Source organism: Syngnathus scovelli, chromosome 14, assembly GCF_024217435.2.
Source record: "Syngnathus scovelli strain Florida chromosome 14, RoL_Ssco_1.2, whole genome shotgun sequence".
Taxonomy (NCBI): Eukaryota; Metazoa; Chordata; class Actinopteri; order Syngnathiformes; family Syngnathidae; genus Syngnathus; species Syngnathus scovelli.
The window spans coordinates 13,628,349-13,646,403 of record NC_090860.1 but is presented as its reverse complement, the minus strand read 5'-3'; the positions used below and the strand labels follow the sequence as shown (position 1 = coordinate 13,646,403).

Below are 18,055 nucleotides of genomic sequence, written 5' to 3'. Positions count from 1 at the left end.
ATAGCCTCGCACCCGCAACACAAGACGTGCAACTTTTGTTGTTGCAGCCCCGTGTCGGGAATGTATGGTCCCTCCCCACTGAAGGCGCCCACTCGTTATTTTTAACCCCACAGGGCGGGTCAGTGGGCCGGCTGCCTCTCGGGAATGAGCTTGACGCGCAGTCCCCCACTACCCTCCCTTTTTTTCCCGATTCCCCCCCTTTCCTGGTCCCCTCCAGGCAGGAGCAACCCCAAGTGGGACCCCGATGCGTCCATGGGAGCGTAAAGTGACCACCGGCTGGGACGAGAGACTCCACCTGGACGGATTTCCTCCAAAAAGTGAGTGCAAAATTATAAACGTCATATATCTCTATGGACGTTCGAAACGTGGTTGTCATCAGGCTCCCCAAAACACCTGTTGGGACGTCAAGCACCGAACAGCACAGCAGCCCGCCCAAATCAATCCTTGTCCGACTCGGATTGTTTTTAACTGTTTTTGAAGTTATTTGTGACATTTACCAGGCGTCATTTTCCCGCAGCCGACCACGAGTGACTTTTTACGCACGACGACGCGCGCGTAAAAAGCCAACGCGTCGTCGTGCATCAAAGTGACTCCTGTGTAAACGTCAACCAAAGTCATTTTCGGCTTGTTGTTTATGTTGTACATGTGCGCACTGGATCGTTTTGGTCAACAAAGGGGTGTCAAATGTGAGTATAAATAACTGTTAATCAGCTTAAAACAAACTGGGTCTATAAATGTCATTTTTTCATATAGAGCTAAATGTAGAACAATTTGAGTTTTACCCTAACTAAAAATTAAGTTAAACACTGTTTATAGATCCAACATGGCGTTTTTTTACTCCCCAAATTTGAATATAACGCAGCTATTTTCAGTAACTGTGTGCCTTATTTGTGAGTTATCAGTGAGTTTTTTACTGCTAACAAATGATTTCCAAAACACATGAATCCAAAGTAGAGCAAGCCAAGAAATACTGGCGTTCCCTCTTTATTCCCCTTAAAAGGAAATTCGTGTAGACCAGCCAGCACTTTATAATGTAAACACACTCCAGGAATAGTTTGTAGACTTATTTCTTAAAGCAAGGCCTCAGAGGTTGCCCCTTTTTATTAGCTTGTATTCAAAGCTAGCAGTGAGTAGAAGACGATGCTGGCTCAATGTTATGTCTGGCTTGGCCACTGCCACCCTCCTCTTCCTCCCTCAGTCCAGTTGCTGCAGTTGGGGTTGCAGAATGCAAACGACCTCACCCCCATCGTCTCTTATTTCGTCCCCTCGCAGTCGCAACTAGAACGCTCACCAAAGTGGTTTTGCGGTCATTGCATTGTTTTTAAGGGAATTGGCGTTTTGTGCTCCCTCCTACGAGCTCCAGTTCGGAGGGCAGCAGCACCATTTTGGAGCAACAGTGCAAGATTTTCAAGGAAGGCTAGCAAATGGACAGTTGAGGGCCGTTTGTCCATTTGTGCTCGTGTGCGTGCGTGGGGCCGATAAGCCCCGCCCCCTGACCCCCGCCATCTCCGTGTTTGATAAGGTCCCTCTGTGAATGTGTGATAGTGAGCGGTATACTGAGGGAAACCTGAAGGACGCGTCATTGAAACGCCATCCGTTGGGGCCCCCCGGCCACCCTAAAAAAAAAAAAAAAGAAGCTCAGTGCAAGGTTACTCGTACAGTGAACTCTCACTGTTTATTTGCATGGGTTAAAAAAAAAAAAAAAATCTCAGCTCAAGGTTACTTGTACAGTGAACCCTCGCTGTTTATTTACAAGCGTTACAAAACTCCCAAAATGTTTAAATATTGACGTTTAAAAATTAAAAATGCTTAAAAAAAAAATCTTCAAAACTCCAATATACATCTTTAACAATTTTTGATGAAGTAAATTGATAAATAAATCAGTCAGCAAATAATGATAATTGAATAATAAAGGTCTGTATTTGCGAGAAGCGTTCATGTTGCATGCCGGCAACGGTTGAACGACATCATTCATGGTGGTGTCACTTTGGAGTGTGTGACTCCACCACTCCCCTTGACATACACACACACACACACACACACACACGTGATAAGGGAGCCATGGCGTCGCCTGATAAACCGCCATTCTGCGCTAAGAATGAACACACTGTCAGCAGGTGGGCGGGGTCAAAATGACAAAATGGATGCTAAAGGACATCTATTGTTGACATCCCCTTTCCAACAAGTCAATTCCTTTTTGAGAGCGATCAGGAAACAAAAGATATTGAATTTTAAAATTCGTGTAACAAATTTGATGAAAAAAAATCTGTTAGAACTTCAAACTCATCAGCTCAGAAATTTGATGGGTGTCATTGTTTTTCTTTGTTGCAGACCACAACGAGGAACAGAAGCTACTTTTTCTTGTCTTTTTCCTTAACCTTTTGGACGAGAGGACCTGAGGACGTCTCGGCGTACCCCTGCTCCCCCCCACCCCCTTCCTGTCGTTCGCTAAAAGCTCCACCATGACGTCCACCACGGACTTTGACAATGTGGAGATCACGCAGCAGTACAGTCGCATCAACACTCGCTTCGATCTCCCCGACGAGGAGCTGGACAACGACAACAGCTCGGCCAGACTCTTTGAGCGCTCACGAATCAAAGCTCTTGCAGGTGAGTTTGTTTTCTGTCTGTCTGTCTGTCTGTGGTGCTACACTTTTTTTTTTCCCCAACCCATCCGCTCAAGTTTTTGATAAGTTTTAGTCGAGCAAGTCCCAAGTCGTCTCGGGTTAGGTCACCTGACTGGAGTCGGCATTCCCAGAATGATTCCCGCCTTGACGGATGCGCGCAGCTGTAGGCTCGCCAGCTTGCAGCTCTTTGGAATTTTCCGCCTTAAGCCTCGACCACCACGAAGCACCTGTGCCGCTTTTTAAAAATAGACACGTTTCCGGCGTAGTGAAGGACGGACTCGTGGGAGGACTGTCAGAACATTGATTGTTTGAAAAATTGGGATATTAGACAATTTGTATTTTCAAAAAATTCGCTGACATATAAGATGTAATAGATATCCTAGTTGTGAATGATTCATCAAGAAGGGGCGGGACTTCACTGAACGTAAAATAAGGAAACCAAGGCAGATGCAAATGAGAAATGACGTCTGGTGCCGCCTGAGAGCGGCAGCATCATCACGCAAGTTACAAAGATGAAGAGGAGGAGGGAGGGAAGGAGGAGTCGGCACTAGGAAAGGAAGGCAGAAAGCCAGCAGGCGGAAGAGAGGCGAGACGCCGTCCTGTTCCTCTTCTTCAGAGTTTATTGGTGGGCGGCGGGGCGAAGATGAGCAGCCCGTGCTTGCTGCGGGCGGCGCCCATCAGCCAGCCCCGACTCCGGGACGTGAGGATCAGCCTGAAGGCCTCCTCCAAGATCCAGGACGGCAAGGATGGGAGCGGCCGCCGCTACCCGCCGGCCGAGGGCGACACCCCCGTGCGCAGCCGAAGCACCCCGCCCGTGCACCGGGCCACCAGGAGGGCGCCCCGGGGCCGGGTCAAACCGCAAGAGCATCACCCGGAGAGGAACGGCGCCGTCCTCCTGCAGGTGCCGCTCACCCTCCCGGGGCTCACCGCCGTACCCACGCCGCCCGCCTCCCGTCAGCGCCCTGTCCACCCGTCCCCCTCCTCATCCTCGTCGTCCTCCTTGTCCGGCCGGAGCATGAAACGGGCGCGCTGGCTCAGCTCCAGCGCATCCAACATCTACTTTAACTCCATCCTGGACGGACGTTTCCGGCAGTTGCAAGGTAGCGCGGGGTCACAAGGGCGGCTTGAGGGGGGGACCTGGGACCCGACCGAGTGGGGATCGCCCTTCCTCTTTGCATGAATTAGCCAGTCAAGCGCACGGAATATATTTATTGAGAATGAACAAGAGCGATGGATTACAAAAAAACAAGTTGGAAAAAAACTAAGTACCAATACCTGAAAATGACCTTAAGTTGCTTGCTCTGCTATTAGCTAGTAATGTATTCATCCAAAGGCCGCTGTGGCTTTGCCACACTTGTACACCAACTTCAATAATTCATAGCAGCAACTTCTAAAGAGGTTTTGGAATGCCCCAACCCCCCCCCTCAGCCCACTTTCAAAACCACAATTAACGTTTTAGCTTATTTTGGCTTTTCTTTTCTTCTGCCACTTATAGTTTGATATTAAAAATGTGTTTTCGGCCGTCGGTTTGACACGGTGACGATCGATGTGGAACTAAGGTCCGCTTCGGGCTCCTAGGGTTGGATTCAGCCCAACAGAAATCGTTTCGAAGTCTATCAAGAAGCGCTGAGTGTGGGGAAAAATGAGGTAACGAGGCGTCGTACACACCGTACAGCCGACCGAGTACAGGCGAGTACAGGGAAAATCCATCAGCATGAATAAGTCATGTGTGGCCTTTCCTCGGAGTGCGTGAGAGGACGTAAGGAAAGGAAGACTTGTCAAACACGTCGCTCTTTAGTCAGTCTTGTACTGATACGCCCGCCAAAATGATAAGCAGGGGGGCGGGGTCAACTGGGATGATGATACTGATGATGGAGATTCAATCCAAAGATTTCTCATCTTAATGCTTTTGAAGATGTTATGCTGCGTACGTCGAAAGCCGTCCCGTAAATAATTTAGCCTCATTTAATGTTATTTTGATTCAAAGGGACACATGATTATTGTATCCCCATTTTGACGACTATGAACCATAGAGCCGCAATTGAACTGGTTCAACTGATAGTCATTGCTAATTGTGTAACATGAGGAAAGTTTTTCTTCAACAAATACATTTTTTGTAACATTCCAACTTGAAATAATTACGTTGTTTCTCTTTTTTTTAAATCTTTGGAATTTTGACTTTCATATTGGAAAATAACTTCATTTAACTATGACATAACTTTTATTGATATTCCGATTATTTTTCTCTTGAACTAATTTCAACTGTCATTATTATTGGACTTGGACTGACTAAAACCAAATTCCGTTGTTTTTTTTTTAAATGTAGTAATTTTGTTGCTGTACATATTTCAGTTGTGACGTTTTCATCAAGTTTTTCCCCTTGCTTGTAGTCTTAAGTGGCGTTTTGGCAGTTTGACCAAAGAAGCGCATTATCAGTTGCACACGCCAAAGCTTTGTGACTTCGCCCATAAATGATTCACACGTCCAAGTCAGCTGAGATGGAGGGAGGAGCAAAAAAAAAAAAAAAAAAACTACAAAATGAGAACAAGAAGCATTGACTTGAGGAGACGACGGTGCAATAAGGAGCGTGGGCTAAATAAATAATGCCGTCTTGCTGCACGCAGGACAAGTCGAGCGTAAAACTGTCGCGCCGATTAAAAACCAGGCAAATAAGACTCCAATGACGTCATCGTTCCGCGAGTTTAAAACTTTGGAAGCGCCGTGCTGGTAAATGCAACAACAATTGGAGGCTGAATATGCTAACGCGTGCAAACAAACGTGCATTAGCGCGTGCGCACTCGCTGACTTTGCCTTTTAAACAAGCGCAGCAGACATGGTGGAAAGACGTAATGAAATCACGCAGCAAATGGGATCCTCATGATTGATTTAGGGGCCCGTCTGCAGAGGTTCAAGCTGCTTGTTTTCCCTCCACGCATGCAAACATCAACATGGAAAAAAAAACCCTCCATTTATCTAATCAAATCATCGAAATTAAAAAACAAATTAAACGTCAATCTAAAATCTGACCCAGATTTCTTTTTTTCTCAGACGAGCGCGAGGCGGTGCAGAAGAAGACGTTCACCAAGTGGGTCAACTCCATCCTGTCACGAGTCAGCTGTCGCATCTCCGACCTTTACTTGGACCTGCGTGATGGACGCATGCTCATTAAACTTTTGGAGGTCTTGTCCGGAGAACGATTGGTAAACACATTTTTGTTTTGGGGAATATCAAATCTTCTCAATAATGTCAAATACTGACAAATACTTTTTCTGGCGGGCCTCAGCCCAAGCCAACCAAGGGCAGGATGCGCATCCACTGTTTGGAGAATGTGGACAAGGCGCTGCAGTTCCTCAAGGAGCAGCGCGTCCACTTGGAGAATATGGGCTCGCACGACATCGTGGACGGTAACCACCGCCTCATCCTCGGCCTCATCTGGACCATCATCCTCCGCTTCCAGGTTTGTTTTTGGCTTTTCAATTCTTCTGTGAGCGAAGGCGCGGCAAACATCAGAACACGTCTTTCGCCTTCTCGGTAGGGGTATTTATTTTTAATTTGTGAGCGACACTGTTATTTTTAGTTCAAACAATACGGCGCTCTGCATTATTCAGTCTTTGGTGAAAAGAGGAAAAAAAGTCCACGTTTGACTTTTAAGCTTCAGAGAGCTAAATTTAGCCACCTCTGAGGATTTATTTGGCATGTGACTCTTCCAATCGTAGTCCTCCATACTGGGGACATTCAAGAATAATAAAAAAAAAATCTTATTGTATGTATCTTAAATCATGTTATTGATCGTCACCCCGATCAGATCCAAGACATTATTGTGGAGACGGGCCAGGCCGACCAGAAGGAGACGCGCTCGGCCAAGGACGCTCTTCTTCTGTGGTGCCAGATGAAGACAGCAGGGTCAGTAACTCGCTTAGCATAGCTTAGCTTTCACTTCAGTGTGAATTATTATAATTTTTTTGCACAGTTATTCCAGTGTGAACATCACAAACTTCACCACGAGTTGGAAAGACGGCATGGCCTTCAACGCTCTCATACACAAACATCGGTAAGACAAGATATCCAAGTATTTTTTATATTTGTCATCCATCCATCATCATCATTCGTTCTTTCTCTGCAAAACCAAACCCCACTGTCTATGCCTCCCAGACCAGATCTGGTGGACTTCAACCAGCTGAAGAGGTCCAACCCGACGCACAACCTCCAAAGCGCTTTCAACGTGGCCGAGAAGCACCTGGGCGTCACCAAGCTCCTGGACCCGGAGGATGTGTTCACCGAGAACCCGGACGAGAAGTCCATCATCACGTATGTGGTGGCCTTCTACCACTACTTCTCCAAGATGAAGCAGCTGGCCGTGGAGGGCAAGCGGGTGGGCAAAGTCCTGGACCACGCCATCGCCACCGAGAAGATGGTGAACAAGTACGAGACCCTGGCCTCGGAGCTGCTGGCTTGGATTGAGCAGACCATCCTGGTGCTCAACAACCGCAAACTGGCCAACTCGCTGTCTGGCGTCCAGCAGCAGCTCCAGGCCTTCAACACCTACAGGACGTTGGAGAAGCCGCCCAAGTGAGCAGACGTCCGGCATTTGCAACGCTTCCTCGATGATTCGTAGATTTAATGGCGGACACGTCCCAACAGGTTCCAGGAGAAAGGCAATCTGGAAGTGCTGCTCTTTACCATCCAAAGCCGCATGAGGGCCAACAACCAGAAGGTCTACACGCCCACAGAAGGAGCGCTGGTCGCCGACATCAACAGGGTGAGGTGTCCGTCACGTGACTATGAACGAGTAATTGGTAAACGTCAAGTCATTCTTGGTCTTCAGGCCTGGGAGCGACTGGAGCGCGCCGAGCATGAGCGCGAGCGAGTCCTGAGGGACGAGCTGATCCGCCAGGAGAAACTGGAGCAGATGGCCAGAAGATTTGACCGCAAGGCAGCCATGAGGGAGACTTGGCTTCTGGAGAACCAGCGATTGGTCGCGCAGGTATGCCAGCACCGTCCCCTCCTGACCATTACGGAGCCGCCAGTCGAGAATCGCTGATTGAGAAAGTGTCGCCGTCTCCAGGACAACTTTGGCTACGACCTGCCGGCGGTGGAGGCGGCCAAGAAGAAGCACGACGCCATCGAGACGGACATCGCCGCCTACGAGGAGCGCGTCCAGGGCCTGGTGAACATCTCTGAGGAGTTGGAGGCCGAACGCTACCACGACGCCAAGCGGGTGGATGCCCGCAAGGACAACGTCCTGCGCCTGTGGGACTACCTGCAGGAGCTGCTCAAGGCCCGCAGGGGGCGACTGGACAAGAATGTGACGCTGCAGAAGATCTTCCAGGAGATGCTCTACATCATCAGTTGGATGGATGACATGAAGGTAAAAGCACCGACTCAGCAGGAAAAAAAAAATCGGAACGGATGGCTTTGTTAACGTCTCCTTGCTCAGGTCCGGCTGCTGTCTTCTGACATTGGGAAACATTTGTTGGAAGTGGAAGACTTGTTACAGAAACACGCTTTGCTCGAGAAAGACGTCGCCTTGCAAGCCGACCGAGTCCAGAACGCCGGCGCTGCCGCTCTCAAGTTCGCCAACGGAGAAAGTAAGTCTGACTGGAACTTTGAAAGCTAGTCAAGGAAGTCAACGTCCTTCTGCCTCCTCCTCGTCTCCCAGGTTACAAGCCGTGCGATCCCCAGGTGATCCGAGACCGGGTGGAGCATTTGGAGCTGTGCTACCAGGAACTGCTGGACCTGGCCGCCCAGCGCCGAGCCCAGCTGACGCAGTCACGTCGCTTCTGGAGCTTCTTGTGGGAAGCGGCGGAGCTGGAGAGCTGGATCAAGGAGAAGGAGAATCTCTTCTCCTCACTGGACTACGGCAAGGACCTGACCAGCGTGCTGGTTCTCCAGAGCAAGCACAGTGCCTTCGAGGACGAGCTGGGTGCTCGCCGAGCCAACCTGCAGAAGGTAAAAAAAGATTTTTTAAAATGAATTATTTTTGTCTTGAGTCTTGCCTTTGTTTCTGTGCCAGCTTCTGACCGAAGGCGACGAGATGATCAAGGAGAACCACTTTGGTGCGCCGGTGATCCGAGAGCGCACGGATAGCGTGGAGGGGCAATGGCAGCAGCTGGAGGATCTGGCCGCCTTCCGTAAACAGAACCTGCAGGACACGCAGAGGTTCTTCCAATTCCAAGGGGACGCCGACGAATTAATGGCCTGGCTGCTGGACGCCAAGCGGCAGATGAGCAGCGACGACACCGGCCATGACGAGTACACCACCCAGCGGCTCGTGCGGCGCCACGACGACCTGTGCAACGAGACCGCCAAGACGGCCGTCACCGTGGACGCCCTGTCCAAGCAGGCCAACGGATTACCCGAGGAGCTGCTGAACACACCCGACATCCAGCGCCGCCTCAAAGACATCAAGGAGCTCTTCATGGAGCTCATGTCCCTTGCCGACGTCAGGCAGAAGAAGCTGGATGACGCCATGGCGCTCTACACCATCTTCAGCGAGACGGACGCCTGTGAGCTCTGGATGGGCCAGAAGGAGACTTGGCTGGTGGATTTGGGGGTGCCTGACAAGCTGGAAGACCTGGAAGTGGTCCAGAATAGGTACACAGACATTATGTGCTTCTGATTCTAATATTTCATCTCAAAGGTTAGATGAGCGTGTCATTATTTGGATCCAAATTTAGCTGTGTCTTTTTCTTGCCTCCAGGTTGAGCATTTTGGCTCAGGACATGGCCAACGTTCAGTCGAGAGTGGATAACGTCAACAAGGCGGTGAAACAGTTGGAGGACAGCAGACACCCTCGCATAAAAGATGTCAAGGAATGCCAGACCAGACTCAACAAAAGGTGATTTTTTTTCTTGCAGGTCGTTTGTGAAGGATCTCCGAAACTAAAATCTCTCTATTGGACCATTGTTTCAGGTGGGACGCCTTCAAGGCTATGGTGGAGGATAAGAAGAGGAAGGTGGACTCCACGGTCAGCCTGAACAACTTCGGACTGGAGTGCGATGAGACCGCAGCTTGGATCCGAGACAAGACGCGTGTGATCGAGTCCACGCAGGACCTGGGCAACGACCTGGCCGCCATCATGACCATCCAGAGGAAGCTGTACGGCATGCAACGCGACTTGGCTGCCATCGAAAACAAGCTCCAGCTCCTGGGGGCCGAGGCCAACCGGCTGGCGGCGGAGAATCCGGAGAACGCGCCGGGCATCTTGGCCCGCCGGGCCCAACTGGACCCGGCCTGGGACGAGCTCCAAAAGACCCTGAAGGACCTGGAGGAGTCGTTGGGCGAAGTCAGCAAGCTGCAGTCGTTCCTGCAGGACCTGGACGACTTCCAGTCGTGGCTTTTCAGGGCTCAGAAGGCCGTGGCCTCCGAGGAGATGCCCGCCTCGCTGCCCGAGGCCGAAGAGCAGTTGAGCCTCCACGACGCCGTGCGCGACGACATCGACGGCCATGTGGAGGACATCTGTGCCATCAGGGATACCGGCGCGCAGGTCACACTCGGCCTGGAGGATGACCCGCAGTATCGGGAGCTGGTGCAGACGCTCGGCGGCCTGGACCGAGGCTGGTACGAGCTCCAGAAGATGTGGGACCGACGCAAGAACTTTCTGGATCAGTGTCTGGGCTTCCAGCAGTTCCTAAGGGATAGCAAGGCGGTTGAGGCCATCCTCAACAACCAGGTGAGACCCTGGTTGCTACCTCCACTGAGCAACAAAAGATGGCTGAGATTTTCTCTCCTTAGCCATTTGTTGGCTAGAAAGTAGTGGTGGGAAAACGAAGCTTCAGATTTGCTTCTTGAACCAGTTGTATTTATTAACTCAGCTTTGATGATGTTTCTCATTGTGATTATTTTCAGGAGTACACGTTGGCCCACGTGGACAAGCCCGACACTCTGGACGGCGCCGAGCAAGCCCTGAAGAAACACGAGGACTCTTTGAGCACCATGGAGGCCAACGAAGAAAAAATTGATGGCGCTCTCCAGGTGGGCCGACAACTGGTGGACGGCGGCAACTTGTATGCAGGAAAAGTGCAGGACAAAATGGACTCCATCAGTGACAGGTGTGTGGTTGCCTCCTCCACCAAGTTTGAGTTTTCTCTTCCCAATGAGAACTTTGTGGAACTCATGAGGCATATTTTTCCCTCAAATTCATCTTTGAGAAACATTTCCCGACTTGATGGTCCTACAGAGCCCCACAGGACTCTTAACTCCCACAATGCATTTGAGCAGGCAGGTTCCAGCGCTAATGGATATCGATTCACTTTAAAGCCAGAGTAGACCCTCTGATGGCCTTTTTGCATTACTGTGTTTTTCTGAAACTCGAGCCTCTCTGCAGGAAAAAAAAGAAAGTTTTTTTGTTTGACGTTCAGGCACAACAAAAATCAAGCGAGAGCCCAGGAGGTGTCGGAGAAGCTGCGAGACAACCGTGACTTGCAGCACTTTTTGCAGAACACTCAGGATGTGAGTTCAGCCTTTGCCGTCGGCTCGGTGGAGCATTTAGCGTCCACTCATGCGAGTCCGTCTCTGTCCAATCCCAGCTGACCGTGTGGATCAATGAGAAGATGCTGACCGCTCAGGACACGTCTTACGACGAGGCCCGCAACTTGCACAGCAAGTGGCTGAAGCACCAGGCCTTCATGGCCGAGTTGGCCTCCAACAAGGACTGGTTGGACAAAGTAGACCAGGTACTGACCCCACTGATGAGATCCAGGAGAACTGGACCTGACTTTGGATTGACAGAGGCCAAGAAAAACTTGATGCAGATCCCGTTTTTGTTAGCCTAGCCTGCTTAGCATGTTGATATTCGTCCGCAGGAGGGTCAGGAGCTGATGACTTCCAAGCCCGAGTTGGAGCCAGTGGTGCGGGACCGCCTGGCCACCCTCCACCAGCTGTGGGAGATGTTGGAGTCCACCACGCAGGAGAAAGCTCGGCTGCTGTTCGACGCCAACCGCTCTGAGCTGTTTGACCAGAGCCTGGCGGACATCAGGAAGTGGCTGGGTGAGATGCAGCAGCAGCTCCAGAGTGGGGCCAGCGATGACGGCAGTGGCGGCCAAGATGTCAAAGACCTGACCAACGCCAACATCTTGCTCAAGAAACATCAGGTTACAAGGCCAACAATTGTCAAGGCCACTTTTTGGGAGGAGTGATGGCTTAGTGTTAGCGAATCTTGTCGTGTAAGCTAAGAGTTTTTTTTTTCAGGTGATGGAGAACCAAGTGCGGGATCGCGCCCGGGAGCTGGACGAGCTCCAAGAGGCGCTCAGGACGCACGGCGGCGGTGGTGGTGGAGGTGATGAACAGCAGCAGCCCGGGCAACCTGAGCTGGAAGTGGAGCAGCAGAACCTGCAGGTCCAGTTCCAGCAGCTTATCGCCCCCTTGGCCCAGCGCAGGGGCAAGCTGGAGGCAGCCAAGGCCGTGCATCAGTTCAACAGAGACCTGGCGGACGAGCTGGTGAGCCTTGCAAAATTTTTCTTTTTTTTTTTTTTTTCCTTTCTTTCATATTAACATTTCCTGACGACTCTTTTTTTTTTTTTTTGTCCAGCTGTGGATTGACGAGAGAATGCCGCTGGCGCTGTCGGAAGATCACGGCAACGACCTGCAAACGGTGCAGATGCTGCTCAAGAGGAACCAGGTAACCAGATTGTACAGAGCAGCATCAATAAAAATGAAATATTTGTCATATGCAAAAGTCTACACACCCTGTTCAAATGCCAGCTTTTGTACTATGAGCAAAACCAATTATCTGAAAGTCCAATTTGAATTCAAGACTGAGCAAAACTTGCGCAGACCCTGCAGAAGGAGATTGAGGGCCACCAGCCCCGCGTGGACGAGGTGCTGGAGCGAGGACGCGGGATGGCGGCGGCGGGCGAGGGCGGCGGCCCCGAAGCCGAGCGGCTGGCCGAGCAAGTTGCCCAGCTGGAGGAGGCTTGGCCGCAGCTGCGGGAGCAGATGACGCAACGCAAGGACAGGTTGGATGCCTCGCATCGAGCGCAGCAGTTCTACAACGACGCAGACGAGGCCCAAGCCTGGATCGGCGAACAAGAGCTCTACATGATCGCCGAGGAAAAGCCAAAGGTGCGGCCAGAGCGTGGCACCGTTGGACTTCAGCCTGACTCAACTTGCCTTTGGGGTTCACCACCTTTGGTCCTTAGGACGAGCAGAGCGCCATGTTGAGTCTCAAGCGTCACAACATCGTCAAGCAGGCCGTGGACGACTACGCCGACACCATCCGCAGTCTGTCCGAGCGAGCTCAGAACATGTTGGCGGAGGACCATCCCGACGGGTGTGCCACTTTTCCCTCAAAAGTGACCCAAATGCATCTCGAATCAAACGCTAAGTGGTTTTAATTTTCTTGCGACGCAGCGAGAAGGTCATCCGACGTCAGGGCCAGGTGGACAAGCAGTATGCCAATCTGAGCGAGCTGGCTGAGGAGCGGCGCAGGAAGCTGGAGCACACCTACCACCATTTCCTGCTCAGCCGTGAGGTGGACGACCTAGAGCAGTGGATCTCCGAGCGCGACGTGGCCGCGTCCTCGCAGGAGATGGGGCAGGACCTGGACCACGTCACGGTATTGTCGCCTCTGATATTGATATATATCTTATATAGATTATATTACAGTTTGAAAGTAGGGTTTTATACTAGAGTTAGGGTTTCAAAGTAGGGTTTAAAGTTAGGGTTAGAGGGTTTAGACTAGGGTTTCAAACTAAGGTTAGGGTTTCAAACTAGGGTTTCATACTAGTTAGGGTTTAAAAATAGGGTTTCAAAATAGAGTTAGGGTTTCTATTTTTAAACCCTACCTAAAAATATAAAGTTTGACATTTACAAAATGACTTTATCCCAGCTGTTGAGGGACAAGTTCCGTGAGTTTGCTCGCGAGACGGGCGCACAGGGTCAGAAGCGCGTGGACGCCGTCAACCGCACCATCGACGAGCTGATTGAAGCAGGCCACGGCGAGGCCATCGCCATGGCCGAGTGGAAGGATACCATCAACGAGAGCTGGGCCGACCTCCTGGAGCTCATCGACACGCGCGCTCAGCTGCTCAGCGCCTCCTACGAGCTGCTCAAGTAAGCCAGATCCACAGCAGAAATTTTGTGGGACGCTGGACCTTTCCGCTTTGCTCTTCAGGTACTTTGTGGACGGCAAGGAGCTGGTGGTCCAGATCGGCGACAAGCAGAAAGAGCTACCCGAAGACGTGGGCGACGACTTCAGCAAAGCCGAGTCCTTCCACAGGATGCACGCCGCCTTCGAACGTGACTTGACCTCCCTGGGGAAGCAGGTAAGGGCGACCTTTGCTTGAATCATAAATCCAAATATGTACGCTATCTACTGCAATGTTTAGATATTTTCTTAATTATTTTATAATTTTCACATTTTTTATTTTCTCCGTGTCCCTTCAAGGTGGAGCAAGTGCAGGAGACGGCGGGGCAGCTGCGCGCTCAGTACGCGGGCGAGCGCGCCGACGGTATCCAGGCGCAGGAACGTGAGGTTGTGGAGGCCTGGCGGGCTTTGCTGGACGCCTGCGACGGGCGCCGCAAGCAGCTGCTGGACACGGCCCACAAGTTCCGCTTCTACGCCATGGTGCGTGACCTCACCGCCTGGATGGAGAGCATCATCCAGCAGATCGACACCCAGGAGAAGCCGCGGTGAGCGTTTGCCTCAAATTCACAAAAACACTAAGCTCCACTTTTTCAGTCAAATATGAGTTTGGCCAACAGGGACGTGTCATCGGTGGAGTTTCTCCAGAAGTACCACCAGGGCATCCGCTCCGAGATCGAGGCGCGGGGGGCCAAGTTCACCGAATGCATGGACCTAGGCACGGCCCTGCTGGCGCGCAAGCACAAAGACTCTGCTGAGGTTGGAATCGAGTGACGGGAAATCTTTGGAGGGACTCGGCGGAATTTCTTTTCAATCGCTGATTTCAAACCATTTTTCTTGTCAAGATTCAAGAGAAGATGGTGCAGCTGGGGGACAAACGTCAGGAGATGATGTTCAAGTGGGACGACCGCTGGGACTGGCTACGACTTTGTGAGTGCAAAAAAAAAAAAATGTAATTGAAGAAAAAGAAAGGATGCAAGCGTCATTGGGGTGTGTGTGTGTAGTGTTGGAGGTGTGCCAGTTTGCACGCGACGCCTCGGTGGCTGAGGCCTGGCTGGTGGCTCAGGAGCCGTATGTGAGCAGCAGGGATGTCGGCCAGTCGGTGGACGAGGTGGAGAAGCTGCTTAAGCGCCACGAAGCCTTTGAGAAGTCCACCGCCGCCTGGGAGGAACGCTTCTCTGCCCTGGAACGCCTCACCACCGTACGGCCGGCTCGACGTCTCCTTGCGGCGGCTGGGCGAATTCACCAAGGTTGTCTTGTGTTGCCCAGTTGGAGTTGTTGGAGCTGAGGAAGCAGCAGCAGGAGATGGAGCAGTTCCTGCAAGACCAGCAGCGCTACGAGCAAGAGAGCAGGTACACCCCTAAAAAAGTCATACTGTTTATTATTTATTTTACAATACATATTTGATTGATTTTTTAACGTCAGAGTATTTCATGTAAAAGACACATTTGATGATTTAAAACGTTCTTCCACTCAGGAGAGAAGACACAGGATTTGCTGAGTCGTCACAACTCTTCACAGTGGAGGAAGAAACGCTGGTGAGTCTTTGTGGGTTTTAAAAAAAAAAAAAAAAAAAAAAGGAGACAAATATGTGATGGCGGCATATCTCCTCTAGTCCGGCATGGCTGAGCCCAGTTCGGGCTTCCCCGAAGGGACGGCGACCGTGGAATCCCAAATGAGGGAGAGCGGCTCTCTAGAGCTGGAGGCATCCATTTCGGCGGTGGGCAAGGAGACAGAGCGGGCGGCCACCTTGCCCGCCCAGACGGTGCTGCTGGAGGGTATGCTGGGTCGTAAGCAGGGCGCAGGAGGATCTGGGAAGAAGGTGTCCAGTAGGTAAGAACCAGACCTGTAGAGATTTCATTGTTCCCTTTTTTTTGATTTTTTTTTATGTGGCTGATTTGTACATTCCACAGGTCGTGGAACAACTTGTACTGCGTTCTGAAGCCCGGTCAGCTGGCAGCCTACAAAGACGCCAAAAGCTTCGGGCAAGGCGCCAGCTTTCACGGCGAGGAAGCGCTGGCCTTGACCAACGCCAGCTGGGAGCTGCTCGCCAACTATAAGAAGAAGAAGCACGTGGGCAAACTATGGTGAGGCGCACTCCAGCTCGTGTGGAAAGACGTCAACGTCACCTGTTTTCCTCTTTCACAGTCTTGAAGACGGCAGTGAGTATTTGTTCCATTGTAAAGACGAGGTGAGTATGTTCATTTTAATTCTTCAGTTTAAAAGGATAAAAGAAAAGTATTTGTATTGGCGTTTCAGGAGGACCTTCAGCATTGGAGCCAGGCCATGGCGAGGGCCATTCCATCGCCCGCGGATGAAGGGGGGCCCTCGGGGGCCACCAGCCATAGCCTGCCCCCGCCTGCCTCCTCCTCCTCAGCCTCACCTGGCCCCATTGCTAAGAAAGACAAGGAGAAGAAGTTCGGCCGCTTTGCAAAAAAGAAGTGATAAGATTCGGGAGGGGTGTCAATACGCCACTATTGCGTCCACTCAGTCAAGAGCACGCTTGAGAGTTGTTTTATATACATCAACATAGGTTCATTTGCCTGTATTTAAGCCAACACAGTTTAGGGGGCAGGGTCAGGGCTAGGGATATAGATATAAATTATAGATATAGATAAATATAATTCTTCTTTTTTTTTTTTTTAAATGAAAGCACAGGAAGGGTCTTTTTACACTCAACCAAAGAACGACTTGTATTTTTGCTTTAGCCGCATGTTTGGAGGTTGCCACGTATGACAATAAAAAAGTTTTTGTGCCTCACACAATGGTTGTGAACTCAAAGGATACTGTGCACATGAATCTGGAATTTTTTTGCTCACATTTCTCAAAAATAAATGACAGTATTACAACTTTTGGATTTTGTTCTTGAGAGATTACAACTTGTATTGACTTGTAATGAAGTGGCCTGTTATTAAGTACACTTGAAAATAGCGGTGTACCTAATGGAGCGTCCGAGTGACGTCACAGCTCAACCAGCCAATCAGGAGGTGGGGGTGGGCAATGATTTTTCCCTAATGAAGTGGCCTGTTATTAGGTACACTTAAAAATGGCGGTGTACCTAATGGAGTGTCCGCGTGACGTCAAAGTTCAAACAGCCAATCAGAAAGTGGGGGTGAGGGCGGGTGTGGCACTTTTCACTTAAACCAGTGGGGTCGACCTCCAGTCCTCGAGTGGCCGCGTTCCAATATGTTTTCCAAGTGACCCTCATTAAAAACACCTGCGTGAAAACTTTTAGCTTCTTTCACGTTCAAAAGGAGCTAAAAGTTTTCACGCACCTGCACTTAACGAGGGAATGTTGTTGTTTTTTCGGGGCTGTGTTTTGTTCTTGTACAAGATGAACATACAGTATAATATAAGTGCAACTGGAAACCACAAATAAATACATGCTGTCCTGATTAATGATAAGACTTGGAGGAAAATATTTTCATGAACATATTTTAACAAGTTTGCCAGGGGTGTCGAACTCCAGTCCTCGGGGGCCGCGTTCCAATATGTTTTCCAAGTGACCCTCGTTAAGCGCAGGTGCGGGAAAACTTTTAGCCTCTTTCACGTTCAAAAAGAGCTAAAAGTTTTCACGCACCTGCACTTAACGAGGGACTCACACGGACACTCCATTAGGTACACCGCCATTTTCAAGTGTACCTAATAACAGGCCACTTTATTAGGGAAATATCATGGTCAAAGGTCACAGGTCTCAAGCTCTAGTCCTCCGGGCCGCGTTCCAACATGTTTCCAAGTGACCCTCGTTAAGTGCAGGTGCGGGAAAACTTTTAGCCACTTTCACGTTCAAAAAGAGCTAAAAGTTTTCCCGCACCTGCACTTAACGAGGGACTCACACGGACACTCCATTAGGTACACCGCCATTTTCAAGTGTACCTGATAACTGGCCACTTTATTAGGGAAATATCATGGTCAAAGGTCACAGGTCTCAAGCTCTAGTCCTCGGGGCCGCGTTCCAACATGTTTTCCAAGTGACCCTCGTTAAGCGCAGGTGCGGGAAAACTTTTAGCCACTTTCACGTTCAAAAGGAGCTAAAAGTTTTCCCGCACCTGCACTTAACGAGGGACTCACACGGACACTCCATTAGGTACACCGCCATTTTCAAGTGTACCTAATAACAGGCCACTTTATTAGGGAAATATGGTCAAAGGTCACAGGTCTCAAGCTCTAGTCCTCGGGGCCGCGTTCCAACATGTTTTCCAAGTGACCCTCGTTAAGCGCAGGTGCGGGAAAACTTTTAGCCACTTTCACGTTCAAAAGGAGCTAAAAGTTTTCCCGCACCTGCACTTAACGAGGGACTCACACGGACACTCCATTAGGTACACCGCCATTTTCAAGTGTACCT

The 18,055-nt window shown here is 50.4% G+C and overlaps 1 protein-coding gene across 4 annotated transcripts; it reads left to right on the top strand.

Moving 5' to 3' along the window:
- The first annotated feature begins 52 nt into the window (after nt 1–52).
- Nucleotides 53–16,559, top strand: sptb (spectrin, beta, erythrocytic). Of its 4 annotated transcripts, none has more exons than XM_049740610.1 (36): nt 53–317; nt 2,332–2,610; nt 5,676–5,827; nt 5,911–6,084; nt 6,433–6,530; nt 6,598–6,678; nt 6,780–7,196; nt 7,269–7,386; nt 7,453–7,611; nt 7,693–7,995; nt 8,065–8,215; nt 8,287–8,576; nt 8,641–9,221; nt 9,328–9,465; nt 9,540–10,299; nt 10,476–10,678; nt 10,988–11,078; nt 11,156–11,302; nt 11,432–11,719; nt 11,817–12,065; nt 12,157–12,246; nt 12,402–12,689; nt 12,767–12,897; nt 12,978–13,182; nt 13,456–13,679; nt 13,741–13,891; nt 14,014–14,258; nt 14,331–14,469; nt 14,556–14,640; nt 14,715–14,911; nt 14,980–15,062; nt 15,188–15,248; nt 15,326–15,543; nt 15,624–15,797; nt 15,859–15,901; nt 15,970–16,559. In XM_049740610.1, the coding sequence occupies exons 2-36, from the start codon at nt 2,463–2,465 to the stop codon at nt 16,153–16,155; spliced, it is 7,068 nt and encodes a 2,355-aa protein (XP_049596567.1). In that variant the 5' UTR covers nt 53–317; nt 2,332–2,462; the 3' UTR covers nt 16,156–16,559. The 4 variants fall into 4 exon arrangements, with proteins under 4 accessions (XP_049596567.1, XP_049596568.1, XP_049596570.1 ...); XM_049740611.2 differs by lacking the exon at nt 53–317 and adding an exon at nt 370–686; XM_049740613.2 differs by lacking the exons at nt 53–317; nt 2,332–2,610 and adding an exon at nt 3,191–3,727.
- Nucleotides 16,560–18,055: the final 1,496 nt, after the last annotated feature.